Genomic DNA, 19,575 nt, shown 5'->3' with positions numbered 1-19,575 from the left:
GTGAACCATGCATTATCTCTGCCTTTTACTCTGTACTTTCTTAAGGGGGCGTGCCTATCAACAATTATAATAAAACCATCATGAAAGAATTTCCAGGCATTTTCAACATCGGAAATGAGATTGATTTTCTCCCAATCGAAGAGAAACAGGTTGTGAAAGAAACGTTGCTCCACAAAATGTTTCATATCACACTTTATGATGACACAGGGTTTTGTTTTAGGGACTTTTGTATTCCTTACTGTAGCAATGACACAGTGGTCACTGATGTCATTTGCTAATACAGAAGCAGTGGTGTATTTATGAGTATTTGTAAGGATAAGATCAATTAAGGAGGATTTTTCAGGATTTTTCAGATTGGGTCTAGTGGGACTACCAACAATCTGAAAGAGATTTAAGGAATTGCAGTATTTTTTAAAGTTCTCTGATGCTGGTAGCAGACAGTTCCAGTTAAGGTCACCCACAATGACAATTTCACTATAGTTAAGACTGGACAAAAGCTGCATTAAAGATGATAAGGCATCACTGACAGCTGAAGGTATATGGAGAGCTTTTGATACTTCCAAGTCAAGAGCCAAAAGTTCAAATTGTTTTGTCAGTGATGTAGAGAATAATCTTTACATGAAACTTAGATTTAACAAAGACTGCAACATCTCCACCCTTTTTAGGTTGATCAGTCCTATATACATTGTAGCCATCAATATTAATATCCTTGTTTGGAATGGATTTGGTTAGCCAAGTTTCAGATATCACTATTATATCAGCATCAGTTAAATGTGCCCAAATACGAATCATATCCATTTTAGCGATCAAGCTACACACATTCAAATGGATGAGACCAAGACCAGACCTCAATTTAAAATCTGCAGGAGTGTTAAAATTAAGAGCAGAATCTGGTCCAGGGTTAGGTTGCACATTTCCTGAAATCAACAATAACTGTACAATTAGACATCTACAGACAGACGTAGGTGGATTATTTGATGGCTCTCTCTTGGTGTTTAAACCGAATACAAGGCCAGGAACATGGCTAGCAGGGATAATAAAGTTGTCTTGTAGAGCCATGAGGCTGATCAGACGGGCCAAGTCCACAGATGTGCACTGGACAGATGCGGGGAGAAGACCAGAGGGAGGGGACCAGAGGGAGGGGGATCACCATAAAGCCCAGCGGACTGCAAGAGGAGCACGTTCCCCGGCCTAGTAAACTTGAGGGGGCTTCCCCCGGTGCCGCTCCAAATTAAAACGGATAGAACAGCCAAAAGCAAAAACATACTTGAAATCCCGCGAATCGTGGAGAACCCAACCAGAACAGCGGACTCCCGAGCTCCACGCCACATGGTCAGCTGGGAACGATGCGTGTCGTGACGTCACAAGTAAACAGGAAGCCAGACCCGGTGCATCGTTGATTCAAAGTAAAACAATTTGGACCAGCAGGATCCTTAGACAGTCAGATACAGTCAAGTGCGCAGCTAATAGAGTAAGGAATTAGCTCTTCCCTTCAAGATGAGAAGGAAATTGGACCTATCGAGATCAACGACGTGTTCCCGGTTCCCGAGTTGAACAGGCTCCAATAGTCCAAGCAGAAACGATCCGGTATTTCCGAGGAGACGAAAAACTAAACCACACTACTACATTGACGATTTAGGATTTAAACGTAGCAGTTGTAAATTGATAGTGTCCGCCAGACAATTTAAATATAATCACTCAATCGTAACAGACATACGGACACAGAAAGAGACGTGCTGCCATCTTGGATTCTGTTGTTCTGTCACATGTGTAACAGTGTCTGAAACCCCCTTTGCAAGGGCAGGATTTTTCTAAAAGGGAAGAAATCACATATGAAATTGCATTAAAATAAAATCTAAATAAAATCAGTCTATACAGTGAGTATATTCCAACCTAGAGGACTCTGTAGGCTTGTCTCCATTCACATTTTTTAATGCACATTCTGAAGTATTGCATCAGAAAAGCTGCATGAAAACGCTGCATAAAAACGCAAACATTTCATAAAACTTGCTCGATTGCAAAATAAAGTATTTTCGCTTGCCTGAGGTGGTTTTTGCCTTTGTCAAAAAAAAGTTGACATGCTAAATGTGATAAAGAAACTTTTACAGAATAAGGTCTGAAGTAACCAACATCTAACTCACGTGACTGATCAGCTGTTTTCGCTGCCTCGGAGATTCCCCTAACTGGGCGCTTTACTTATCCTCTTTAATCTCAAGTATCGCCCTTGGACATTTTTGATGTTAAAAGGAGGAAGTCTCTCATTTTATTTTAGTTGCTGTGAAGATAATCTTAAATTTAGATTAGTCTGGGTCTTGAATATTTGGATATCTCTTGGACACATTAATAAAAAGTCATGGTTTGAAAAATAGAATTGCGATCGAATGCTGTGTCTTCCATTCTTAAATGAGGAGCAATGAAAATCTCCATAAGAAATACAATAACAGTTTTTTATTATTACATGTGGAGCACATTAAGCAAGTGTAAATGTTCTTCTCTGTGTCTGTAATTAGATTTGACTGACTTACCGCTGCCTTCTCTATCTTATAAAAGTGGGTCCTATCAGGGCAGCAGACACGTTAAAGTTTTGATTTGATTTACTGAACCACTGTGTCACTGTCACTGTGTCATCGTGTCATCGTGTCACCGTGTCACTGTGTCACCGTGCCACTGTGTGAGACGATTGAATTGTGTTGAAGATCAGAGTAGTTCTGAGAAAAACAATTTCCCAGTGTGGCTCATCATGTTGTCTTTGACCTTTGTGAATTGATCAACCTTTATTCTCTGTTTTTTTGTTTCCATACACAACAGTCTACAAAGCTTTAAAGTTACCTTCATTGTTCTTTCTTTCCATAATATCCATAATAATAAATACTTCCGTGCTTTCATTAATTTGTTTACAACATGTCAATTTGTTTTTTAAGTGTGCAAGCACTAACGGTGAACAATTCTGCAAAATATGTGAAACCCAGTTTTGGACAAATTAGTTGTAAAAACATATTTTGGAATCTAATTCCAGTCTGGTTGTATTATTGTTGTGGATTGATCTATGCTGATACAGTGTAATGTTTTTGAAAACCCACTTTTTCTCACCAGTAATATCTCTTATCATCACATATACACCAACCCCTGATGTGCTTCAGATACTCCATCCAAATGTACTACAAATCAAGGTTTTGCTATTATTTCAGGGTTGTTTTATGTCAAATAATTATTCAAATGTCACCAAATTTGATATTTGATATGCCTATCCAGTCCTCAAGTATAGTCATACCAACTTGGTGGAACTCCATCAATAGGTGGCGCTAACGCATAGTTTTAAATATTTAATGATATTTTTGCTGCAGGTCACCAATACAGTATCCAAATGACACACATTTTGCATGCACATCCCATATGTACCCCGCATTTCCCGCTCTAAAATGTGTGCAAATCTAGCATTAAGTGGCAGAATGATACATTTCAGTGTCAGATACAATATTGTAATAAAATAATTTGGTGAAAATCCGATAACGTATATATTAAGAATATAAAAGGGATTTTCACTTCTAGAAACTCACTGTTGAGATCTATTTGTACTTGATGCTCTTGGCTTTCCCGTTGTCCCAGTTAGGTGTGCCTTTGGTTCTGAGTTGCGTTGGATTCTTGGACCCCAGTATACCTGCTTAACCAGCCTATGAAGGATTATCTGGACTCACAGACGCCTTCATTGAGAATGTCAAACTGATAGCTGATACATTTGAGGGCGGCCATAGAGCAAAGGTCCATGCTGCGAGTCTTCTGGGTCCTGGTCAGCTTCACACAGTACATGTGCTCTTCCAGTCTGGGGCAGTCCCGAGCAACTCTGCACTCACACTTCTTAGATGCTGAGGACAGACGTGAGTTTACATTAGCAAAATGATTTAATATAATAAATGTGAAAACTTCAAATTTTCAAATCTGTTTAAGTTGTAATACTTTGATGAATAAAGAATCTATGCTGATGCGTGTTGAGTGACTGAAAGTTGAAAATACAGCCAACAAAGTGTAAAGTGATGAAGCCATTCCTGTAAGCCATTGAGAGACTTTTTAAAATGTACTTATTTTAGTTTTTGCCCTTATTGACAATGACAAAGCATTTTACTCACAAAAGAACATGATGACACTTTTAAAACATTAGTTCAATCAACACAAGTGGTCACAAAGACCAATTTGAATCATGGTAATTGAGCCTTAATGTGGTAATGTGGTTGACCGTATGCTGTTACTATCTTGCAGAGCTCCTTCACTTCATTCCAGAATTGTCAAGTAGTTTTGAAAATATCTCTGTATATGAATGATCAGATGAAAAATTAATGCAATTTTGTGTGTACCCTCTTCACTTTAGCCGTTTGTTTTACTCACATCTGTTTCTCTTCTCATGCACTGATTCGCTTAAACTGAACAGCCAATCAGGGTGAAGCAGGGCCACGGTGCGGGACACACCATAAAAACCAGGCCGACAGACGCTGACCGTAAACTCTGTTTGCAGTTGGATTTGTTTTGTCAGACGTTATATATGTTTCTATTTGGAAAATGTTTAATTGAGGACAGAAATGCATTGTGGCGGCGCCATGTCCAGCCCTTTTATATATCCAAAGCCTAGGTACAGTTACTTTCTGGAAACCCAGCTGGTTGCCTCACAATCACACAGTGTTATCATCATAACCAATCAGAATGACAACAAAAGCTGTAAAAGAAATATAATTGGATACTTTGCATTAAATTATACTTTGCGTGTAAACAAATGAATGTGTCAGACAAACTCACCAGAGCAGGTCTCCCATTCATAACACGTGTCAAGTTGACAGGGCTCCTGAACAGAGCTCTGAGAGGACATGTTGGCTCTGAACGTGGCCCACTCCAGTTGGGCAGAATCAACCTCGTCACATGCGCCCTCGCTGACAAAGAAGAGCGGATCTCCGTGGCAACGACCAGCATGGAAGGAACACAGGGACATTGACACGATGACACCGACGTCTAGGTTCACGATGCAGAGAGTCTCCGGTTGTGAACTGCACACACACACACACACACACACACACACACACACACACACACACACACACACACACACACACACACACATAAATGTTATGATATCACCACAACAGATAAAATGCAACAAATGTGCTCCACTTAAGAATTATTTTTTATAAAAAAATGTAATATAAAGAACATTAAAAATAAAATTATAATAATAATAATAAAAATTGATAAAAAACATACAGGCAGCTTTCTCGTTGAATGCAGACACATGTAGAACCCTGCAGTTTCTCTCCTGAACCACACTGACTGTCAGGAACAAACGGTTCCTCTGCATACAGGAAATTCACAGAAACAAGAAACATTTTTGTTATTTTTACATACAAAATATAATCCCCATTTGGGTGTGTCTCATCCAGTGTGTGAGTTGCTTCACATAGAAAAGCGTGGGAAAGCAGCTGTGTGTGGGGAGCCAGATGTGAATCTGCCAAGCCAACATGTTAGTCCTCATCTGTGTCCTCTCTTGTAAAAGCATCTCATATTTTTTTAATTTGGCTTAATTATTTTCTTAGTGTAAAATAGGCTTGTTGCTTCGCCTTGTGGCCGATATTGGAAACACAATCACGACAGCTGTGGTTCTCACTAACCGTAGATGCAGTGGTGACATTATGACTTGGCACTCCAGAATGAGTGTAAAATGTAGACACACTGGAAAGCTTCCGAAGATGAGATTTATTTAACTTTTACAAGAAAAGAAAATTCAAGGACGAGGCCAAACACACATAAAGACGTCTTCATTTAAAGGGCAGTGCACCATTTTTGGCCACTCTGAGCACCTGTACAGTAGCGGTACGGATTTAACACACACGCGCACACACAAACACGCATCCTCATTCCCGGTAATGTAATGGCACCGACAGGCAGCCTATTTTGTGAAATGTATGCAGAGACTTGTTTAGAAATTAACTTAGTGCTCTCAGTCCATATGCACTGAAACATTAGACTGATGCATTCAATTGATTGCAAGAACCATGGAAATCTCCCTTTCTTTAAAATGTTGAGCTCCTCTGTGACACACTTGTATGGAAAGTACTGGATGTGGAAGTTTCTCCTAATTTCTTATGAGTGTGGGAGAGTAATCTACTGTACCATCAGTGCAGCGTAGGTCAGCAGGTAATGGAGGCTCCCAGGTGAGACTGTCGCTGCACTTGTAGAAGCCTGCTGGCAGCGGCTTCAGGGCTGCCTCGTTACAGTTCATTCCCACTGATTCCCCAACTTTGTACTCGTCTTTGTTGGGGAACAGCATCATGCCATCAGGGATCTCAGGAGGAAGGCACAGTTTCCCTAAAGTTACAGGAGGAGGGATTTTAAACTAACATAGATATCAGGTGCAGTAGACTGAGTAGAGAATGGCATTAAAATAATTTGCAGAACGTGGTTACAAAATTCCCAGAGTTCTCAGATCACTGTCCTCTTGTCTAGTGAGAAAACAAACTTACTGCTGCAGCTTCCAAGTGGTTGACTCCACGTCCCGTCAGGAAGACAGTTGAAGAACTGAAAGCCCTCCAGGTCAAATCCAGTGTAGCACTGGAACTCCTCATCCTCACCAAAGTTATAATACTGCTTTGCTTTCTGTCAGGAGGAAGTTAATGAATACCAGAAAAGTTAGGAATGATGTTCATTCCTTTTCACTGGATTTCTCTCTTTTGTTCTCACGTCATTCCGTGTCACCAAAATATGAGATCTGATCAGAGCTGCTGCTGCTGCTGCTTTGTGGGTTGGCCTTCATTTAATTTTTAATTTTAATTTAAACTTCTTTAAATTTAAGAGAGTTGTCTTTAAAAATTCTAATTTGGATATACTACTTAGTGCAATAATAACACTCATTTAGTATTGCACTTCCATTAAGTTAGGGGACTCACAAAAGAGAAAAAAAGAAAATGTCAAAATTAAAGCAGCAGTGGCCAATATATTCAGATTTAGTCTGTAGTATAGGGCATGCTCCAAAAATAAACAACATCTTTTGTTTGATACTATAACAAAACATATAATTTAAAAGCCTTTTTGACATTCATTTTGCGAATCCATGTGGTATTATTTTGTAATTTAAGGACAGAACAAAGCAACAGTTTCTTTCCCCAATCCATCAGACTGTTGAACCAAAAATAACTTTTTCTCCTGAGCAATGTCATGTGAACTCCACTCTAAGAACTCTTAAATGTATATATTGTATAGAGTGTATATATGTTATTTATATAAAGTACATTTATATTTGAAGTACACATTTTATTTTATATATATGCATCAGCACCACGACACTTTTAAATATTTATAACAACTTTTACAGCAAGCCAGGACAATGAAATTTTATTTGAATTGTACATTGTATAATCTCGAAATGACAATAAAGTTTTTTGATTGATTACACTTTAACTTTCCTTTTTCAACTTTTCAGATATGTGTTTATTTTCATGGCAGTAATTAACTTTCATATGCTGTAGGTAAGAGGCAAGACCATAGAAATGAGTATTTCTCAATATTTTGGTCAGACTTTTGACACTTATTAGAGTGATAAGCAATAAACTACAATCTCTTTGTTGCTCTATTGCTCCTATAATGTACATTTCAATCACTAACTGCAGGCGGATTCCTGTTTACCCTGAGAAAGCTGTTGGCGGGCCTCTGTGGCCTCAGACAACCCTGCACACCAGGAGGCAGCTCGTCCCTCCAGCCTATAGTGAAGTCATCATCATTGTCACAGGTCTCCTGTCTGGACACAAAGACATGAACACAGAACACATATGAAGAGAAAATACAAACTAGCCTACAACCTCATTTTGTAAATCAGCAGCACATCTGTTGTTGCATGTGACAGCATAGAAATTGTTATAATGTTAAAAGATGTCTAAATATCAGTGAAGACTTTTTTTTATTTGATCATCATGCAGTGGTGAGTTAAAGTACTTGCTTCCATGGGACGTATGGCATGAAAACTGTCTAAAAGTCCTTGACCTTTAATGACTGCATCAAACAGTTTGTCTTACTTTTCGAAGATGGAGATGTGACATTGATCCTCATGTCTGTCAAGACCCTTGCAGGGTTGGCCACCTCTGAGGGGGGCGGGATTATCACACCGCCTCGTCCGATGTCTTTTCATTGTGACTCCACAGGGTCTCCAGGGCCCCCAGCAGCTCCAGTAACCATCCACCGCCTCTGTGGATATTACACACCAAACCAAATTACCCATGTGAACATTACCAAACCTGGTTAGAATCCATACTCATTGTAGTAAGGAATTGCTTAAAAGTCTAAAGTGCTGCTAGCAGCTCCTGCAGACTGCAGTGTTCTTCACGTCTCACAATATGAAAGTTTTGGGACAGAACCCAGATCACACTGATCATTTTGCAAGTTAAGGAGCTAAAACATTTACACTGAGAGAGATAGAGGAAAGGTCAGCCATACAATTAAATGAATTATAATCTCGGAAGCAGAAAACTCTTGTGCGCATATGTTGGCCTGACGGTGGTGTAGTGATAGAGGAAAGGTCAGTGTGGCAGTGGGGTGTGGTTAGGGCGCCGGCTGCTGTGGAGAGTGTCAGGTAAATTAATCCTGATCTTCATTAATCCACACTGGAAAGACTATCACATGTATTTGTCCTACCTCAATCAATATGTATTACGACACTACGAATATGTTTCTGCACTATTATGTATTTTCTGCACAATTATGTATTTTCTGCACAACTATGTATTACAAACATAATAGGGGCACTTCCCCTTTAAGAGTAACAGGTCAACAAACCATCACTTCCGGACTGCTGACGGAGGAGCGTGTAGGCGCCAAACTGGGACCAATGAGGAGAAGGTCAACGCCTACTCCATGTATTAGATGCGAATTTTCAAATGTTTGGGCACACCTGGAGCGGAGCCGTGAGACCGTAACGATGGGGCTTTTTGAGCCATGCGGTCTATGGAAACGGCGACGCGAAATGTGTCCTCAGCTGAGAATATTTTCTTTGTTTGACTTATTGCGTTAAATAAATATATAGATTACATCAGGAGATTGCTGTTTTGATTCGACATTTAAGCTCCGAGTTCTTCAGCTTTTTCCTACCCTTTAATTGGCGTCCCTGGGTGGGCATCCCGAAAGGAGAAGTGAAGAACGATCGCCGAGTATCGTTGACTGGTATTCATTGCACGTGCAAAAGATCAGGTGAGGGTGAACACCGGTTAAAAACAAATATTCACTGCAGGTAGACTAGGAAAACTTATTAATGAATGCCAGCAACAATGTTCGACGGTCATAGCTAATACAACTGCTGTTAAACGATAAAAAGCAATCCTGAATGTTGAAATACAAGTGATAAGAGCAAGCATCGAAGATATTAATGATGTTAACGATATGTATGAAAAGCTTTTGGAGAGCTCCAGCATTGTCTGGTTAGAGTTCTAGGAGAACTTATATTTATTCAACCAAATCCCTGGGGGTGTCCGGGCTGGTACCGGATAAAGCTTATGGTAAGCTTGCATTGAATGTAGTTTAATACGAAAACACCTTTGGAAGGTAGCTAAGAAAGCTTAGTTAGTTTAATGTTAAAAAAGTCCTTTGGAAGGCAGATAGGTATAGTTTAATTGAAAGACTTCTGGGAAGCCTAGCATTAGAGGCTAGTGTTGTTTACCAAAGGAGGATAGTGATTATAATCCTGAATTACGTGAGAACCGATGACGATCGCCTCATAGTCTCAGATGTTGTATATCATCTTCTTTGCGGCAAGCATAGTGTAAAACATGTAAAGATTTGTGTATTGTTGTATTGTTGTGAGTAAAGTGTGACTAAAGCAGGCCTAAGGCGAGGCTAAGCTAGCGTTGATATTTAGCTAATGCATTGGAGTTTGTAGAACGGGTGAAAACTGTTCTAACTGACTGGGGGACGGTTGTGAAATCAAACAGAACCGTGGAGTGTATGTGAAGTAGTTTTAAGTTGGAAAACTGTGAAAGAAGGAGACGTTTTTGCGAAAGGCCTCAGAGATTAGGACCAGCTAACGGTGGCCACGTGATGCTGGGTCGCTAATTCCGCCTATGATGTGATGTTACGAGGCATGTGAGAGTAAATTGTGATAAACCAAACCTTGAGTCTTATGCTGGAGCAGTTTTGGGTGGAAATAAAATGCATAAGTGATGTAGTGACCGAGTGATTAAAACCAAAAATGCGAGTTTTCTCCAAACTGGAAGGAGAGAAAATTTAGAACAAAGAAACCTCCATTTTCTCTTCATCCGGTTGATAGCTAAATGCCTCTGGTGGACAAAATTGAGACTACAACTAAAAGTTTATAGAAACTTTACAAAATTTAAACACCTCCACCTATAGGACGGCAATTAAAGCGCACCTAAATTTAAAACCGTGCACCAGCAGACAAATTGGTAAATTACAATTAAAATCCAATTGAATTGAGGAAAGCTAAAGAGAAGAAAAAGGTGAAACCAGAACCCCAGACTGTAGACCGGACGTGAGAAAAAGGACTGACGTGAGAAAAAGGACTGACAAGAGAACATGACTCCCCAGCAACGGGGATCCACACTTCCGGAACCAGGTTGTATATCTGCATTCACACACACTATCATAGTCAATTAAAGGAGGCTGAATTGTAAAGTGTAGAAAACTGTCTCTTATATGTTTTTGAGAAAACATGTTTAATAAGTATGTGGATGACAGATATGTAGACTTTTTGTGTAATTCTGGAGCAGACAGAAATGATTAGAACAGAACAGAGCCGCAAAATACCAGCTAATGATAGATTACGTTCAGAATAATAAATAATAATAAAAGACTTTAGTCAAGAAGTGTCAGCATAACTCATTTAACACACACGGTCACGGCTTCTTTGTATCCCTCTGTAAAAGGCCGGCGTGATTTCCTCTTGGATGGCTGTCCGTTCCCACCTCTCCCAAAAATATTCAAACCTCATGACATTTTGTGAAAGACTATAATCGTCGACAGACGAATAGTAGGGAGATAGAATCTTCTGAGAGTTTAGTCTAAACAGTGTAGGGAGCTAGAAGCTCCTGAGGGTCCGATCGTAAATGTCATGAGGAAGAAATATGGTGAAGAGAGTTTGTAAGATAATAGGGAATGAAACAGCTGACAAATTATTTAAGAAAATAAAGTTTTGGTAAACTCATCTGCTTTAGAAATACTGGACTATAAGAAGCCTTTTATTTAAACAGCAGACTTCATGACATTAGTATTAACACAGAACCATGGAGATAAGAGTAGACCAGTGATTCACTACTCGTCACAACTAGACCCAGTAGATAAGGCGATGCCTGACTGCACATGAGCAGTAACTGCAGCTTCAATGGCAGGTCAGGCCTCTGCATCAAGTGTTATTCAGGCCATTGACTTTAACAGTGACACATGCAGTGTCAGTTTTGTTTTCACAACCGCATCTGACTATAGAATAATGTACAACTTTGATCCATCTACATTATTTCCAACAGCTGAGGACGGAGAATCACATGACTGAACGACAGAGACGGACAAGGAACTTCACCAAGACCAGACTTGACTGACGTTCCCTAAGAGGAACCAGAGATAGAAATGTTTGTTAACGGATCATGTAAAGTAACCTAGAGGATCCGAATGTGACAAGATCTCTGTAGTGACACAGACCGACGTATTAAAAGCAGAAGCTCTACCCAATCATCTGTCAGCAGAGCAGCAGAACTGATAGCATTGACAGAGACATGCAGATAAAAGAAAGACAAAGTTGTAAATATCTACACAGACAGTAACTATGCATGTTCAACATGTGTTTGCTCAACAAGTACAGCATAAAGGTATGGTAACATTGACTAACAAACATATTACTCACTCTAATAGAAGACTTATTGAAGGCAGTACAGCTACCAAAGTATATTGCTTTATATAAAGGCACAACACGTATGATAAGAACTGATCCAGTTTCAGTAGACAACAATATGTAAATGAGAAGACAAACACACCAGAACACAAGACAGATATTGAAAGAGATGCAGAATGCAGCTACAAAGTAAGAACAAGCCGTTTGGACTAAGAATAATTACATACAAGACAGAGACGACTGACGAAAGAACACTTGACCAGAGAAGAACTGTTTACAGCTAAATGAACTGTAAAATAAGGTAATGTGGGTAAAGGATAATAATAATAATAATAATAATGATGATAATAATAAGCTTTATGTAAGAATTGCAGGTCAAAGTACTTGCACTGCAAAAACATAAAACATTAGACAGAATAAGAACATTTACGGTACAATAATCAGTGTTGATGTAAATAAGTGTGAAAGACTAATGGTATAAAAGAACACTGGAAATCATGCCAAGTTTCCCTATCTGTGCCGGGAAAACTATCAGAGCCATATTTAGAAATATACCACCATTTGGAAAGGAAGAAGAGGGAGAGAAAAATATATCCTGGTGACACATAAATATATCACCACTCCTGTGAGAGACACTGACTCCATAAAGCAGAAACTGGACCTCTTCGTGGTGAAGTCTGACTACACAGGGAGGTGGTACCCATAGGGGCGCTTGTCTCACCATCAGTGAAGATTCAACAACCCGAAGTTTTAGAAGGGGACTGTGACATGGGGGTCAGAGTCATCACAGGAGGGTGAGTATAGCCCTGTACACCTGAGACTGCACAACCACATCAAATTTGATTTCTGTGACGTAATAACCTGTCCCTCTTCCCTAACAATATGCAGAACAGATCAGGTGGGCAGAGGAGCACAGCTGCCACGGAGAGGAGTGACATGTAAGAAAATAAATGATTGTGATCCATTATTCCTCACCATCGTTTCATCGCATCCCAGAGATTAGAGACTGTTTGTTTTAGGCAGCAGAGGTTTTAGGAGCAGGTCCACAAGGACACTTTAGGATAAAGGTAGAAAACAAGAAGACTGCAATCTCCAAGCAGTCAGTAGGAAAGGATATCAAGTTACTACAGTAAGAAATAGAATAGCAGGGAGACAGGATATGTGGAGAAGAATATGTGGCTTGACTGCAAACTGTATACCACTAGCTCAGTAAATATATTGTGTGTGTGTGTGTACCAGTCAGGCCCAGTCCCAGTAATACTCGGACCAATAACAGAGTAAACCTGTCTGTTAACAATGATGCACAGTGTAACAGAACCACTCAGCCCAATTTGCAAAAATCTCATTAAGAGATTTCCAACTCACAGAACCAATAGCACAAGACTGAAATATGTGCATTGATGACACTGGTCGAGTGTTTCTATGTTTGGCCCACAACAGGTCAAACTCTTGTAAGCTTGAACTCGGCTGAAGAGAAACACAGCACCTGGGGAGAGCTTCAGCTCCACAGCATACAAGAGATGCAGTAGGAGTCCCCCGGGGAGTGCCAGAGATCAAATTGGAGCAGGTTTTGACTCATTGTTTTTATGATGGGCAACTACTAATAAGAATGTGGACTAATTACATTCATTGCATCTAACAGAGGTTTATTAATTATTACAAGGGATGCCGTTAAGGGACAAGCTGAACAACAAGCAGCTTCCAGCTTATTGACATGATAGAATGTTTTTAGACATGCTCCGAGCAGAGAAAGGAGGTGTGTGTGCCATGTTGGATCATCCTGTTGCACAATTATATCAAATAATACTGTTTCAGAGAGATCAGTTACTAGAGCCTTACAAAGATTGACAACATTATATAAAGAATTAGCAGAGAATTCAGGGGTAGAGAATTAGTCTGGTGATGCTATGGAAAGACGGTCCGGGAGATGGAGAGTTCTCATGTCACTGGTATCTTCAGCATTAATAGCTATATCAATATTAATTTGTACATTATCTCCACCGATTTATATTTTGTAAATATTTATGCATTTTTTATATTCATGTGCCAGCTAACCCAGAGCAAATTCTTTGTAGGTGAAAACCTACATGACAAGAAAGATTATTCTGATTCTAAATACTTACTGTATGTGGATGTTGTTATATACCATAAATTAGAAGCCGCATGACGAGATTGATTGATTCCACAATAACAAAACAAATGTACACGAGTATCAGCCCCTCTCCATAGATTTATGCAATTTGATAGAACTAGCCTGATTACAGAACGGAATTGCATTAGACATGGTGCTAGCTGAAAAAGGGGGTGTCTGCAAATTGTTTGGCTCTGTGTTGTACTTTCATCCCAAATAACACAGCCCCTGATGGATCCTTTACCAGAGCTTTGAAAGGACTTGACCGACTCAGCAAAGAGCCAGCATCAAACAGTGGGGTACTCATAGACTATGATATAGAGCAGGAACACGACAGCCAGGAAGATGATTTCGTGTGAATAACTCTACAAAGTGTTCTTTGCTGCCATACCGAAGCCACTGACTTTATTGTAGTTACAGTCTCTCAGTCGTATACAGATATTACAATCTTATACAGACATTAAAAGTTTACTAATATTTACTGTCTTTTACTGGAAGTGTTTTTTATTATACTGAAGCTAATTGTCTTTATGCTGGAATAACAAATGAAGTTCTTTGGTTTTATACAGAAGGTATTTTTATGACTGGAATAAAAACAAGTGCACTATGAATGTATTCTTGTATACCATATGATGAATTTGTACACCACTCGGTGCCTTATATTTACTGGAGATTATACACACCATAAATGGTGTGTAAAGGGGGAATTGTCAGGTAAATTAATCCTGATCTTCATTAATCCACACTGGAAAGACTATCACATGTATTTGTCCTACCTCAATCAATATGTATTACGACACTACGAATATGTTTCTGCACTATTATGTATTTTCTGCACAATTATGTATTTTCTGCACAACTATGTATTACAAACATAATAGGGGCACTTCCCCTTTAAGAGTAACAGGTCAACAAACCATCACTTCCGGACTGCTGACGGAGGAGCGTGTAGGCGCCAAACTGGGACCAATGAGGAGAAGGTCAACGCCTACTCCATGTATTAGATGCGAATTTTCAAATGTTTGGGCACACCTGGAGCGGAGCCGTGAGACCGTAACGATGGGGCTTTTTGAGCCATGCGGTCTATGGAAACGGCGACGCGAAATGTGTCCTCAGCTGAGAATATTTTCTTTGTTTGACTTATTGCGTTAAATAAATATATAGATTACATCAGGAGATTGCTGTTTTGATTCGACATTTAAGCTCCGAGTTCTTCAGCTTTTTCCTACCCTTTAAGAGACAGGAGTGTCCCAGCTGGAGGCCAGACAGCTGAACGGAATCAGGTAATCAGTCACATAATAAATGCACGGTGATGGCCTGGTTCTGTTCTCTTGCAGTAGGCTGGGTTCGAGACTAGACGGAGACGCTCTGCAGCCACGACGCAGAGCAGCCTGGAGAGCAGCGGACAGCAGAGCGACCGACAGGAGAGCGACCTGTGTCAGCTGTGCCTGTGTATAAACCCTACCTGTGTGAGAATAAAGTGTGTGTTTGACACTACCACTCCTCTTTGTCATAACTATCCCTGACTGTGGACAAGAGGGTCCACAACTGGCGCCCGAACAGGGACATGACAGAGGAGGTAGCTGCGCAGAGCCCGCTAGGGCTGATCCTCCAGCGTCTGGCGGCCATGCACGAGGGCACCGCGGCCCTCCAGCAACAGCAGAGCCAGACGCTCGTAGACCTGGCGGCGTACCAGAAGGCGGACCGAGACCTCCTGAAGGGAATGCTCCGGTCATCGGCTGCCCCGGAGGTTGAGTCGGGAGGCGACCCTTCGCCTTCGCCCAGCAGCTCCTCGACTCGGCTAGGCGCTGGCTCCAGCCGGGAGTCAACTCCGTGGAGGACATCGTCGGGCAGGTGGCCCTTGAGCAGTTCATCGCCGGACTCCCACTCTCCTCGGCGAACTGGGTCCAGTGCCACCGTCCGGCCAGCCTTGAAGCTGCCGTCAGACTCGCGGAGGACCACCTCTCCCTGCCCAGGCGGAGCCGGGGGGCCGAAGCCCGGGCCATCTCTCCTCCACAGCTCCGGCCCGTTCCAGCCCCGAGGAGGTTCCGGCCTGCCGTGGGGGCCGCTGGCCCTGGCATTACGCCGTCCTCCGGGGGTCCTGCCTACACCCCTGGGACAGCTGGACCCCAGTCGCTCCCTAACCCCCAGTTTCCTTTGTTTTCCCCTCCACAGGACCCAGCCTACGCGTCTGGTCGCCCGGCACCGCAGAGGGCTCCTCAAATGTCAGGGCTGGGGTGCTGGCGGTGCGGCAAGCTCGGCCACACCCGGCGGGACTGTCCAGTCATGGAGGTGGGGCAGCTGGTCCGGATTGTGGCACCGCCAGACTCCTCCCCCGGTCCGGAAGGGATGTACCGTGTACCGGTATGTATACAGGGGGGTATTCACCAAGCTCTGTGGGACTCGGGATGTACGCAGACCATGGTCCACCAGCGCTTGGTTCGGCCCAGGGCATTGCTGGAGGCGTCATGGGTGAAGGTGAGGTGTGTGCATGGGGATATTCACGAGTACCCGGTGGTGACCCTGGTAATTTCATTTAAGGGGAAAAAGCATAGAGTCAAGGCTGGAGTTAGTACTCGCCTCACGCGCCCCCTCATACTGGGAACGAATTGGCCGGGGTTTGACAAGATAGCGGGGAAGACTGGGGGGGTGCGTTCACGGGTAGGGAAATGTGAGTTGTGTGCGGTGTTCAATGGGGAGACGGAGGTGGCGAACGCCGGGGAGGGGAGGCTGGAGGAGGCTTGTGATGAGCTTCCACCGTTACGTCCGGTGGAGGACTTTCCCCTCGAGCAGTCTCGAGATGAGACCCTCCGTCACGCGTTCGAGCAAGTAGTGTGTGTGTGGATGGTTCCCCACTACACCCGAACGTCGCACTGACACACCCCCACTTCTCGGTGATTAGGGACAGACTGTACCGTGTGAGCCGTGACACACAGACAGGAGAGTTAAATACCCAGTTGTTGGTTCCGAAAAGCCGCCGGGAAACTGTTTTCCAGGCGGCTCATCATAACCCCATGTCCGGTCATCTCGGGTACGACAAGTCACTCAACCGGATCATGGCCCGATTCTATTGGCCTGGCATTCGCGCGGACGTGAAGCGGTGGTGTGAGTCCTACCGTGAATGTCAGCTGGTTAACCCGCCGGCCACTCCAAGAGCGCCGTTGCGCCCATTGCCATTAATTGAGGTGCCGTTCAACAGAATTGGTATGGACCTCATCGGGCCATTAGACCGGAGCACACGGGGATATCGCTTTGTGTTGGTCCTAGTGGATTACGCAACGCGATATCCGGAAGCAGTGCCGCTGCGTAACATCTCGGCAAAGAGTGTGGCGCAGGCACTGTTCCAGGTCATCTCCCGAGTTGGGATCCCGAAAGAGATCTTGACTGACCAGGGCACATCCTTTATGTCACGCACTTTACGCGAGCTGTACGGGCTACTCGGCGTCCGCTCCATTAGGACTAGTGTGTACCACCCGCAGACAGACGGGCTGGTGGAGCGGTTTAACAAAACGCTGAAGAATATGGTTCGTAAGTTCGTTCACGAAGATAGCCGCAATTGGGATAAATGGTTAGACCCTCTGTTGTTTGCAGTGCGGGAGGTTCCCCAGGCCTCCACGGGATTTTCTCCCTTTGAGCTGTTGTTTGGCAGGAAGCCACGGGGTGTTTTGGACCTGGTTAAAGAAAACTGGGAGGAGGGTCCTAGCACAAGTAAGAATGAAGTTCAGTACGTCCTGGACCTGAGAGCGAAACTCCATTCACTGGGACAGTTATCACGTGAGAGTTTACTCCAGGCCCAGGAACGTCAGCAGCGGCTGTATAACAGAGGGTCGAGACTGAGGCAATTTTCACCGGGAGATAAAGTACTTGTATTGCTCCCTACCTCTAGCTCCAAATTACTCGCCAAGTGGCAAGGGCCCTTTGTGGTCACGAGGTGGTGCGGTCGGACAGGGGGGGGGGGGGGGGGGGGCGACACAAATTTACCACCTCAATCTCTTAAAAGAGTGGAGAGAGGTGGCCTCTGTCTCTCTGGCTACTACGGTGATGGAGAAAGATGAGCTGGGGCCGGAGGTATTAAAAACGGTAAAATCATCCCCGGTTTTTTGTGACAGCCAGCTTTCACCGGGTCAGAGAGCGGACGTTGCCACGTTGCAAGGGCTTTTTGCCGATGTGTTCTCCCCCCTGCCCGGGCTCACCACCCTCGCACACCACCACATAGAGACGCCCCCGGGCGTGACGGTACGGTCACGGCCCTATCGGCTGCCTGAACACAAGAGGAAAATTGTTCAGGCGGCGCTTCAGGCCATGCTGGAGATGGGAGTAATAGAAGAGTCCAGCAGTGTTTGGTGTTGTCCCGTTGTGCTGGTCCACAAGTCCGACGGGTCAATTCGGTTCTGTGTGGACTATCGCAGGGTTAATGAGGTGTCCAAATTCGACGCGTACCCAATGCCCCGGGTCGACGAACTCCTGGACCGGTTGGGCACGGCTCGCTTTTATACGACACTGGATTTGACCAAGGGTTACTGGCAGGTTCCCCTGTCTCCAGAGTCCAGGGAAAAAACGGCATTCTCCACTCCGTATGGCTTATACCAATTTGTGACTCTTCCGTTCGGGTTGTTTGGGGCCCCCGCCACCTTTCAGCGGCTCATGGACCGGGTTCTGCGTCCTCACTCGGCGTATGCTGCTGCCTACTTAGATGACGTGATCATACACAGCGAGACGTGGGAGCAGCATATGCAGCAGGTGGGGGCAGTGCTCGAGTCCCTGAGGAGCGCGGGGCTCACAGCCAACCCGAAGAAGTGTGCGGTTGGGCGGAGGGAGGTACGGTATCTGGGGTACCACTTGGGTGGCGGGCAGGTGCGGCCTCAGCTGGAAAAGACTGCCGCCATTTCCTTCTGCTCGGCACCTAAGACGAAAAAAGAGGTCAGGAGGTTTATGGGGCTGGCCGGCTACTATCGTCGGTTCATTCCGGGGTTCGCGGAGCTGACCTGCCCCTTGACCGACCTGACCCGAAAGGGTGCTTCAGATCCGGTCCAGTGGACGGAGCCGTGCCAGCGGGCGTTTGAGAGGGTAAAGAAAGCCCTCTGTGGGGAGCCACTACTGTTCTCTCCTAACTTTGCTCTCCCTTTTGTTTTGCAGACCGACGCCTCGAACAGCGGAGTGGGAGCCATTCTGTCCCAGGAGGTGGAGGGGGTCGACCGCCCCGTACTGTACATTAGCCGGAAGCTGGCTCAGCGGGAGGTGAACTACAGTATGGTGGAGAAAGAATGCCTCGCCATACGGTGGGCGGTCGACGCCCTGCGTTATTACCTCCTGGGGCGCTCTTTCACTCTCTGGTCGGACCATGCCCCGCTCCAGTGGCTCCACCGCATGAAGGATGCCAACGCCCGGATCACCCGTTGGTATCTGGCGTTGCAACCGTTCAACTTCAAGGTGATCCACAGGCCGGGTAACCGGATGGTTGTGGCTGATTTCCTCTCCCGCTCGGCGGAGGGGGGGGAGTTAGCTTGCGGCCGGCGGGCTCCCGGCCTGAGTCGGGCGGTAGGGGTGTGTGGCAGTGGGGTGTGGTTAGGGCGGCGGCTGCTGT

The 19,575-nt window shown here is 43.9% G+C and overlaps 1 protein-coding gene across 3 annotated transcripts in view; it reads right to left on the bottom strand.

Moving 5' to 3' along the window:
• Positions 1 to 3,310: 3,310 nt before the first annotated feature.
• Positions 3,311 to 19,575, bottom strand: part of c6.2 (complement component 6, duplicate 2) — a 36,332-nt gene continuing 20,067 nt past the window's right edge. For all 3 annotated transcript variants that reach the window (XM_029444325.1, XM_029444324.1, XM_029444326.1), the window contains 7 exons: positions 8,046 to 8,214; positions 7,660 to 7,771; positions 6,501 to 6,633; positions 6,151 to 6,345; positions 5,245 to 5,332; positions 4,786 to 5,030; positions 3,311 to 3,863 (listed from right to left, as the gene is read on the bottom strand). In XM_029444325.1, the coding sequence (XP_029300185.1) occupies positions 3,682 to 3,863; positions 4,786 to 5,030; positions 5,245 to 5,332; positions 6,151 to 6,345; positions 6,501 to 6,633; positions 7,660 to 7,771; positions 8,046 to 8,214 (1,124 nt within the window). In that variant the 3' untranslated portion in view covers positions 3,311 to 3,681. The remainder of the gene's footprint in view (positions 3,864 to 4,785; positions 5,031 to 5,244; positions 5,333 to 6,150; positions 6,346 to 6,500; positions 6,634 to 7,659; positions 7,772 to 8,045; positions 8,215 to 19,575) is intronic.

The sequence above is a fragment of the Cottoperca gobio genome, chromosome 12, assembly GCF_900634415.1.
Source record: "Cottoperca gobio chromosome 12, fCotGob3.1, whole genome shotgun sequence".
In the NCBI taxonomy this organism is placed as follows: Eukaryota; Metazoa; Chordata; class Actinopteri; order Perciformes; family Bovichtidae; genus Cottoperca; species Cottoperca gobio.
Note: the sequence above shows the minus strand (reverse complement) of the source record. Positions and strands in the feature narration are given on the sequence as shown.